Below are 10886 nucleotides of genomic sequence, written 5' to 3'. Positions count from 1 at the left end.
ATTTCTCCTCTTAAGAAGATTTTGATTATTATTTTTTAGGCAGCTTTTTTAGCACAATTCTGAGACAGCTAAAGACCAAGATTTTGAATTTTTTAAAATGTGTAAAATCAAGTTTATATTTATAAAAATCTACATATAGGATCACGGGGTGCCCTGTCCACACATAATGACATCCGTGAGAGTGCGAAAACTTGGCTAGACTATGTGCTTTATTGTTTGACCCACAACCTCGAAGCAAAAAAGTTACAATAAAAACAAAAGCCCGCAAATGAATCTCACTAGTGATTGTGTCATGGCCCCTTGACAACCCTTGTGGATATCCTGTACTCCTTGCTTCGAGTCAAATGTAACAATGAAATGCTGAAGGAGAAGATCTTTTGATAGACACAGGGCTTTCCTGTATGTGATAGCCTCGAGTGTTGCTGGATCGTGGACCCCTGATCGTCGGAGTCGAGCTTCCCAAGTACTTCCTCCGTCCGGACGGAACGAGTAGTTGCCATGCTCATCACGACATACGAGTGTCATTTTTCCTCCTCTGTTAGGTGTTGAAACTCATGCATCCATATTAGATTCACAAATCCCGTCAGAGGTGGTTTTGGCCTTCTTCTTCGACGGCGTGGGGCAAGCGTGGAAATTTCACACGGGGCACTGCGTTAGGGAGGGGGGACTGCGTCTCGACGGGGGTGGGACGGATAGAGGCATGTGGCAACGCGGGTAGCATCCATGGTGAAGGCATGCGGATGCGAGGATGATTGAGGATGAAGATTGACATCTGACCTCAAATAATCAATGAGAGAAGTGAGTAATCCCACATATGCATATATAGTTTCTACTTGCTATACACAACCTTCTTTTTCACTCGGGGGACAAGGGTTAAACTAGGTTCCTCCAAAAAGGTATCTGGTTTATCACTGCAAAGGCATGGGTTATTATATACCGCACACACCAGATGAGGAAGAATGTTAGTTCTGCGAAACTAATCTCGACTCTAAACACTGTCACATGATGAAGGAAAGCTTAGCAGCTCAACAGGCATCTCCCTGCTTCGAGCGCTTCAGGTCCAGTCATAGAACTCCATGGGCGAAACGGAAGTGATTCATCTCGAGCCGTGGTTTGTTCCTTGTATGGTTACATCACAACATGCAGTCATAGTTGAACCAGGATTGAAAAGTGAGTAGTATTTCTTCATAACTATTCAAGGGTTTTTTCATAACGAGTAAAACAATGGACTCTTACCTGTTTATCCATAGCATGTCTGCAGGAAAAGATTACCTCGGCCCATTTGACAGCAATCAATGCATCAAACTTGCCATCCCTCTGATTCAAAGATTCCTTTGAAATGACCTTACCTACAATCATATATGGCCATGGGCCGGGCCGGGCCCAAAAAAGCCCGTAGCGGAAAACTGAGGCTCAGGCCCGACACTACCATCGGGCCTATTTTTCAAGCCCAAGCCCGGCCCAGATGTTGAAAAGCCTGTCGGGCCTAGGGCTGCGGGCCGGGCCTCTTCCTTAAAATCTCAATATGTCAAGCCCAAGCCCAGCCCTGCCCCGCTGGCGGGCTCAAAACTTAGGCCCAAGCCCGGCCCACGGGCGGTGCTACAATGGAGAAATGCTGGATCATAACTTATGTTCATAGTTTGTCAAATAAGCAAGCTGATAAGTGATAACTAACACCCTTTTGGCAGCAGGGAACATGCAATTTTTAAAAACATTGTCTGAATCCACATGCGTGTTATGCATCCGATCGTTTCTGCTTGGAGACAGCAAGACCAATAGATCTATAAATGAGGGCGGTGAAATGAAATTCTGGTGCATAGTTATACATGAAGACTAATCATCAGATAGAAATTGCAGGCAACACAAAAGCTGAAAGAGTGGCAATACACACTGCAAGCAACACATGTAACTGAAAGTGCAAAAAAGAAATACAAGTGTTGAGTTTTTTTTTCCTAATTCACCATTTATGCAAAAACAACACAAAGTGAAAGTATTCCAATCTCTCTTAACCTTATACAGAGATTCTTCCCGTCAAACTCAGCGAAGTTTGTCCAAGAGTACTGGGCACATCCTGAGCAGGTTCCCATGTACTGGATTGCAGAGAATATAATACTATTGTCTCAGGAACCATAGCAGCAGCTTGTGCCCTATTAGGGAGCATTGTGGTGTATTAATTCCTTCTCCAACCACATAAGTCGTTTCTAGAGTTGCGGCCCCTGCATATCTTAACACATGAAAGAAAGGTTCATGTCAAAATAAATAAATTACAAATATGTTTCTCAGACACTACAATCGGAAATCCTAAGCGATGAACACATATGACTCAAATAAAGGTAAGATCAATGCAGTACGGATATAATTTCCAGTTCAGCTCCCAGGAACAAAGGCAAGATCAATGCACTAAGGCTATAGTTTCTGGTTCAGTTCCCAAGCCTTACATTGTTATAGAACAGGATAACAACTAACTTAACTGCGGCATATCAGACAACATGACCAGGACATATGCAGTTGATAAGCTTGGGAAGGAAAAGAATTTCATTAGATCCTTAGAAATACTCCTTAAGAAAGGATAAGAGAATAAGAGTCGGCATGCACCAAACTATTATCTATACGTTGACTAACCAATCAGAATAGTATACTTGTCAACATTCAGTCTGTATGCTACAACAAAGGCAAGTGTGCTGTTATTTGGATCATAGAAAACTCGTCATGACTACCTGAATGCTATTTCCAAAATGATATCAGAACTGCTCTGCAAGCACATGGTAAGAAAAAAGGGAAGTAACTGGATGTTATTTCCAAAATGATGTCAGAACTACTACCTCTGTAACTAAATATAAGACATTTTTGCAGTTCAATTTAAACTGCAAAAACGTCTTATATCTATTATGTTTTATTTCTACAAACGTACATAAAGAATCGATTACTTTGGTTCTATTAGGAACCATCTTCCTTCTTCTGTTCACACAGAAGAAAAGCCTACTGGTCAGCCTAATCATGACCACCTTCATATTTTTATAAATGCACACAGATCACTAAAATATAGTTAAATTATTCGCAACAGATAAAATTACCCAGTTCTGATTCAAACTACTAGCCAACAACCTAACCGGTGCTTCAGATTTGTAACTATGTGAGTATGTTGCGGACCCCATGCTCATCGTATGATTAAAATAGAAACTGAGCAGACCCTGGAGTAATAATGTAGTTGCTTCAGTCACCACATCCACGTGGCCTTAGCAGACCCTATCTCCTGCAGCCATGTAACACTTGATTCCCAGTACACCCGGAAAAAAAAAAACCTTGATTCCCAGCAGATGCTTCTATCAACTCATCAATGTGACTATATGAGGGCCTTAGAACGGAACTAATTCTATACATATTGCCACATTTGCTAATCAATACATATAAAGTTATATTTCAAGGGATTCAGCCTTCCTTTGGAGTACTTAAGAAAATCCCTTGTAATTCTAATAAGGAAGTTCATAGCAATCAAACCGGGAGGTGCTGACTTGCAATTTTAAATAAATACACCAGTACACCATGGCTGCTTCAGATGTTCAGTTATATTCGGAGAAGCATGATGCGTGTTCAAATGGAATGGTTACTCAAAAAGGATCTCACCTTGTTCCAGCAGAACATGTAGTGATCCATAAACATAGTAAATGTTCTCTGAAATCATTGGATTGGGCCTCGTGGATCCACAGGATGGTGATGCGAAAGCACAATGTTTTTAGAGAATTAAGTAGCAAACCTGCAATGCACAAAAGAGATCAAATGGTTGGCAAACCTGCTGTTCGTCCTGAAGCTAGTTTAGTAAGAGAGAACATTTAGCAACAAAAATATAAAAGTTTTTTTGAAGCTTGCAGCGAACATGCAATGTGTGGCACTGAATAATTCAGAAAAGCATGAAACATGTGTTCAGATGGTTCCTTAAAAAGGGATCTCAGATTGTTCCACTTCCAACAGAAAATGTAGTGAAAAGTAAACATGCAGATGTTATCTGAATTCATTGGTTCAAATCTCATGGCTCAACAGGATGGTGCTGCAAAAAGCATTTCAAGAAATTAGTACCAAACCTGCACTGCACAAAAAGATCAAATTGTTAGCAAACCTGCCATCTGCCCTGAAGATAGTTCAGTAAGAAAGAACATTTAGCAAAATCAGATGAAGCTTTTTTTTAGTGTGCATACAATGTGCAGCACTGGATAAATCATTAATTCTGAACAAAAATGTAAAAACAAGAACACAGAAAATGTCTAACATTCAAGTAACTACTGCCTGAAAATATCATGCTGAAATTTTACATTGCTCATGAATTCTCAGTTATTACCTTTCGTACATGGTATCCTGCTCAAAGATCTCCGACCTGGAGCAGAAGTGATACCAAACCTGAAAATTATCACTTAGATAATACTTCCACTAATACAAATCCACTATTACTGCAGACCATGGAATCCTGGACAAGTGGACAGCGTACCAAACAGTATGCAGCCAGTACACATGACAGATAATGTCAGGTATATGCACTATTAGGAATAGATATTTGACGGGCAACTTCAGGTAAAAGCTTATGCCAATAAATTGTTGAAGAGGCGATAGAAGCTCTAGATCAAGACAACTTAGAAAATACTCCATTATAATGCTTGAAGAGTTAAATGTTATTGATATACTATTAACTATCAACTGCATCCGGCCAAGTATTTGAAGAGAAGAGCCGAAGAGCAAGAAACCAATCCAAAAAAATACCTTCAGCAAACTTAAACTGCCATCCTGTGAACCTTATGAATGTTGTCAGTGCTGGACAGGAATTCCTCAGAGACGGCGGTGGCGATGAACCGCTACAGCTGGAGGAAGGGTTCGCCATGATCAGATCAATCTAGTTGAATTGCTAAAAGAGGAAGATGGCTTGTGATACCATGTGAGAATTGTGGAAGCGTCTCTACCTCCATTGGAGGCCGCCTGATGTTTATTTATAGGTGCCGAACGTGGCAAGCGATGTACAGGTTGGTTCCTAGATTGATCTTGGGAGGCAAAGAGACAAGTTTAAACTATATTACAATTTCATCTCTAATACCTCTAGATCCTTCTAGACAATCGCAGTTTACAGATATGGCCAAGCCTAAGTATCCTGAGAGCCCGGACTTCCCAATCCATTGCCGAACCATCTTCTGCTCAATTGCTGAAGCAGGTTATCCTTGATGTCGCAATACCTTTGTGCCCAATCAACCGGTTCAACTCCGTCAACTCCTAAGCCAGGGGCCCGGTCAGCGGACTCAAGGTTGATCGGATCTCTCCAGTCAGCCACGTAGGCAGATACTCGCCGTTTGAACTTGGACTTGAATTCAGTCCATGCCTGGTATTTATAGTGGTTGACACGTGCCTGAAAGTTCCATATGCTCTTGAAACCAGCCTTGAGTGTGAAGTGGTGAATCGCATTCTCCAAAGAATGGTCGACGGCATCAAGCCGAACCAGCGATTTGTGCCGAAGAATCTGCTTCCGACGGCATGTGTATCCTTGGATGACACCCTCCTGTGGGTGTGATGTTTGGCCAGATGGGGCAAAATCAAAGCACCACAGATATACCTGCCCGACGTCTGGATCAACTGAAACAAGAGCTTGAAGCATTGCTTTCGATGGCTGCTCAGATCCACTCCAGTTGGGCGAGAAAATGAATTCGTCGACGTCAATAAAGGCCATCCACTTGCAAGAGCTCTGGTGCGTTGCAGCAGAATGGGAGAAGCCGGCTTCCTGCATTTTGATCCACGGCCAAGGCACGGTAGAGATTTTGATTCCGGTGGACCTCAACTGAGCGACTTGATCAGCGAAGTCATCCAGACTTCCGTTGTCATACAGGAAGAAGTGATCAACGCCAACAGCGGCATGGTACAGCACCCACTCACGAAGGAATTTCGAGACATTGTGTACCATGGTGCATGCGCAAATCAGGTTCTTTTCTGGTGTCAGCAGCAAGCCACTTTCACTCTGTTGTGGACGGTAAGTCGCCAGTGAGGGGATCGGATCCTCGCCGGTGGCTGACACAGTGATACGGAGCTCCGTGTTCCTGGAGTTGAGATGCATCGGTGGCGGAGGGCACCGGGTAACCTGCTGCACGGACGTGATGGCCGGGAACGAGGCCACCACCCCATGGGCATCGCCGCAGTGGCGATAGATGCACTGGACTCCACCAGCAGCGTGGTTAACACCCTTGGCAAACACCAGAACGTCCCCATTGTCCAGAGTTGCAGAGCTGAACGCGATCCGATCTGTCCAATTCAGCAGCGCGTGGCCAGGACAATCGGCAGAGGCAGCCGAGGTGGGGAGCAGCACCGGTGCTTGGAGCGGCTGGATGCTCCGGGCAGGCTCGGGCATTGGGCAGACGTAGGCGTGGCGGCCCGACCCCGGCAGCCTCCCGAGCGCTCTCGCCGGGGACGAAGCCCCACCCTGGAAGGCGCACGTCGCCTTGGAGCCAGGCTCAGCGTCAGCAAGGAGAAGGACCTCCCAGTCCGGGAGCAAGACAGCATCAGCGTCGTCGTGCGAGCGGTCGGCTTCCGAGTCCAAGTTCAAGTTTGAGGGGAGGCAGGGCGGCGGCGGCGGCGAGCGATGTCCGGGCAGAAGGCGGCGCGGGAGGTTGGCTTCCGGCTGCGGGGCCTCGGCCTCGGCCTCGGCCTCCGACAGGAGGTAGGGCGGCAGCGGCGAGAGGGCGAAGGGCGGCGGGGCGAAGGACGGCGGGGCGAAGGACGGCAAGCAGTCGGCGCCGCCGCCGAGGCCAAGGGGCAGCAAGCCCGGTGAGAAGAGCTGACCGTGGGCGTAGGTATGGCCGCCGGCGAGGAGGAGGAGGCCGGCTGACACGCCGCCCGCGATGGTGGCAACACGGCGCAGGCAGCTGCGGCGGCGGTGGTGCGCCATGGCGGCGGGGCGATTGGAGCTGGAGATTCTTGTTCGCGCGTGATTGCGACGAAAAAGCTGTGGATTTGCCGAATTAGGGCGTCGACGCTAGGTATTATACGTCGAATACGGTAGCGTGCTCGCTACGTATACTGTAGCGTATTTTCTACGTATGTGTGTACAGGCTACGGACGGACCGACGCAGCCAGGTTTCGGTTCGACGCCAGCTGTTCCTTCGAGCACGCCCGTGGTCGACTCTCTCAAAAAAAAAAAAAAAGATCAGGCTGGTTCTATGTCACGATGCTGGTTTGATTTTCTTTTTTCCCAATATAATAAAGTTAACATTTTATTTAGTCTAGGTCTGAATATGTATACGATAGGGTTTAGTATGTTTTTTTTTTCCCGGCTTAGGTTCAGTACGTATATGGCGTTTAGCCCCAAATTTTCTATTTAAAATGTTATTTTTTAGACAGTACTGGACGCCGGCGCGCTGGCCCGAAAACTCGCACCGGTCGCAGCAAGCCGTCAGATTGAGGAGCCCTTGACCGTCAGATCTCCTATCTCATCATCAACCTCGAGCCAACGAACGCGAGCACCTCGCCGGCCATCCTCGTCCAACGCGCAGCGGCGCTCCCCACCCATCCCCTCTCCCCCTGCCCCCGGCGGTCAAGGAGTCCTTCTCCCGTCGCCCCCTCTCGCCGGACGTCCTCGCCGTCGGCCGCCGTCCTTGCAGAGCGAACAAAAGCGAGCACCTTGCCGGCCATCCTCGTCCAAAAAACCACAGCCCCCACCCCCGCGGTTGTCGAGGGGTCCTTCTCCCGTCGCGCCATCTCACCATCGTTGTCAAGCTCGTTGCTTGTAGCAGAGGCTTTCGGCGGTCAAAAGTTTTTCCCTTGAAGCTAGTTGAAGCCTTTCGCACATACGGTTGAAGCTTTCTCTAAAACGGTTGCAACTTTTTTGATTGTGCAGTGTATGGTTGCAGCTTTCTCTCTCAATGGTTGGAGGCTTTTTATCTACGGTCCAAGCTTTTCTATCAAGGGTTGCAGCTATTATCTTTTAGCAGCGCTCGGTTAATGCGCTCTCTATCATTTATGTTGCAACTTTTTTCATCAACGGATGTAGCACTTTATGTCAACGGTTGTAGCATTTCGCGATGGCAATGACCGCTTGCAGCTTTTTATATGTCTGGTTGAAGCTTTTTTAAACAAGGGTTGTAGCATTTCATGTCAACGGTTGTAGCATTCCGCCATGGCAATGACCGCTTGCAACTTTTTATATGCCTCGTTGAAGCTTTTTCAGCTGAGTTTGAAGCTTTTTTGACATCGGTTGTAGCATGAGGGCGTGCAACGGGTTTTGCGATGCCTCGGCCGCCGTCCAGTCAAGGATCGCCGGAGTTGCGGCTGTGTGCTGCAAAGAAGGGGGAGCAGAGGAGGAGAGGAGCAGCGGACAGAGCGGAGGGCACCATGTGCGACGGGGAGAGAGAAAAAAAGAAGATGCGGGAGGTGGAAGAAACAAAGGAGGTGGGCCACATCATACGTGTCGCCAGTTGGTTTGTTAGAAGGCAGCACGAGTGGGCGAGACCGGCCGAAACGTTCGGTCGGCGCACCGAAGGGAAGCGTTTCCCTATTTTTTCAGGGACAAAACAAATGAGCTACCTACAGGTACATGGATACACCGACCGCAAAAAAGTACATGGATACACTCCCTCAACGTGACCGAACCCATAAAAAATCGAAAGTGATTCAAATTAGTGATGAAATCTGATGAAACCAAATTAGACGAAGGAATCGACTGAATCACGCAGCGACTTAGCACATTTCGATACCAGGGACAGGCGTGTACCGCGTGGTTGAAGTCGATCATGGAGTAAGGTTGGGTGGCTCAGCCGTTGGAGCATGGCTAGTCTTGTCGGCATCGACGAAACGACTATGGGAGCCAAGAGAGGCGGAGGGTTGGGACGGGCGATGGTTGTGTGTATGCTCAACGACATCTTCGACGACATCTAGCCGGGGGAAGGAAGGAACGGAGCAAGGCGACCTCAGGGAGCGTACCACACGCTGTCGATTTTCACCGGTGCTTGCCGAATTCGGCCGACATATGTGGCAACAACGAGAGTGTAGATGTGTATTTTGGAACAAGGCTCTTGTTGCATGGGACGCGGATGTTTTTTGGTAACAAGAGTGTCGTTGCAAGATGCTCCTACAATTAAGGATCATGCTCGAACTGCCGTAAGGATCTTATTGCAATGATGAGATGGCATGATGATCATATCAGAGGGCTAGCGACCCGACCGATATTTTAAAAATACTAATTGACTGATATTAGTGATACGCCTCAAAGAGCCAAATCACGAGTATCTCTCAAAACTACAAGTGGCATGCATTGTGCCACACAATAGACACACCATCAGTATATTGTAGCAAAACATGTTCCGTAAAACAAAAAATTGGATCCAACCACGATCACTATCGAGGTGCAGGTAATGAAGTCATACCAACGATCAACTCAACGCAGCGGGAAGAAGAGAAGATGTTAGTGAAGCACACCAACTCCAACGGGTAGGTTATACCTCTCAGCCGCAAGAATTCCTCCTCCAAGAAGATCTACCTGACCTAGCATCGAAGTGGACAACGCCTTCAAAGTATCCACACATCCGAGAACAGCGATGTCGGAGTCAAAAGTGATGGATCATATAGATTTTTAACCTTTGTTGCATATTACCTCCATGTATCATGTCATATTGAGACAATTACATGTCCATTATGCATGATTTTCAATATGCACTCTTTTAATTGTGAGAATCACATAGCTTGTGGGTTTAGTTTGTTTTATTAGTTTTTGTTTTGTTTTGTTGTGTCTATAGGTGCTTTGGAGCAACCATGGATCAAACACGATGAAAGGGGCAAGGTTGGGATAAATACATAGGACTTCTAGGCACGAGACTTGGACATTTTGGAGTGTCAAATATGACATTTTCAAAGTGCTCAAATTGAAAATCCAACACCATAGGTGTATCGGTGTCTTTCATACGAATCCAACAAGCCAAAAAACATCAAAAATCAGAGTTCGTATAAAGAAATGGCGACAATATACTAAATAGGTCGAGAGAGAAAGACAATATCACGTACGAGAGTGTTGGGTTGTACCAGTGGTCATTCGAGGCCTAGAAATCTGTAAAATCTCCTAGATTTCACGCGGTTCTTTGTGGATTTTATCCTCGTTTAATTTCCAAGACTTCCTTGACCACTAAGGTAGTTATTGAGATTGGATTAGGTTCATCTAAAGCCCTTGGATCAAAAGGGGGGAGCTACATCAACAAAGGAGACCCGAGAAGGCTTCCTATATATACACCTTCAACATTTTATTTGGTCTGGGTCTGAATACGTAGTAGGGTTCAGTATGTTCAACAACGTTTCGCCCCAATTTTCCATTAAAAACATTTTTTTCAAGGAACAAACATATATAGGGATCACTCCCTCAACATGACTAAACCTCAACGTGACTGAACCGTCAAAAAATCAAAAGTGATTCATGCCAATATAACTGAATTCGTCAAATTAGCGATAAAATCTGGTGAAACCAAATCAGGTGAAGGAATCGACTGAATCACGCAACGACTTAGCATATTTCATCAACCAGCATGGACAAGCGTGTACCGGCGTGGTCGAAGTCGACCACGGAGTAGGGCCAGGTGGCTCGGTCGTTGGAGCAGGGCCAGGTGGTGTGGTCAGCGGTGATGTCCAGGTCGCCGAGCTGAGTCAGGCGAGGTCGGCCTTCAGCCGGAGTGGGAGAGGCCGACCGAGCACGAGCAGGTACCTTGAGGTCGCCAGAGCCGGTCCAGGGGACGGAGGGCGAGTAGTGGTCGTCGATGTCATCGATGGAGGTTGTGACGACATGGCGGGCGAGCAGGGTAGGATGATGGAGGTCGCGCGGGTCGGTGTATGTTGGGGATATTACCTGCGGGTAACCCGCCCTTAGTGGGCCGGGTCACCAAAGG

At 46.6% G+C, this 10886-nt stretch overlaps 1 protein-coding gene across 1 annotated transcript; it reads right to left on the bottom strand.

The window, feature by feature from the left end:
* Positions 1-1891: 1891 nt before the first annotated feature.
* LOC123451162 (glycosyltransferase family 92 protein Os08g0121900-like) lies at positions 1892-7156 on the bottom strand. The gene is made up of 4 exons (XM_045128173.1): positions 4947-7156; positions 4334-4847; positions 3625-3754; positions 1892-2224 (listed from the first exon to the last, which is right to left on the bottom strand). The coding sequence occupies exon 1, from the start codon at positions 6908-6910 to the stop codon at positions 5123-5125; it is 1788 nt and encodes a 595-aa protein (XP_044984108.1). The 5' UTR covers positions 6911-7156; the 3' UTR covers positions 1892-2224; positions 3625-3754; positions 4334-4847; positions 4947-5122.
* Between the last annotated feature and the right edge of the window lie 3730 nt (positions 7157-10886).

Source organism: Hordeum vulgare, chromosome 4H, assembly GCF_904849725.1.
Source record: "Hordeum vulgare subsp. vulgare chromosome 4H, MorexV3_pseudomolecules_assembly, whole genome shotgun sequence".
Lineage (NCBI taxonomy): Eukaryota > Viridiplantae > Streptophyta > Magnoliopsida > Poales > Poaceae > Hordeum > Hordeum vulgare.
Note: the sequence above shows the minus strand (reverse complement) of the source record. Positions and strands in the feature narration are given on the sequence as shown.

Excerpts from the sequence above, each read along its gene's own strand:
- LOC123451162 (XM_045128173.1), bottom strand. The coding sequence starts at position 6,910 with ATGGCGCACCACCGCCGCCGCAGCTGCCTGCGCCGTGTTGCCACCATC.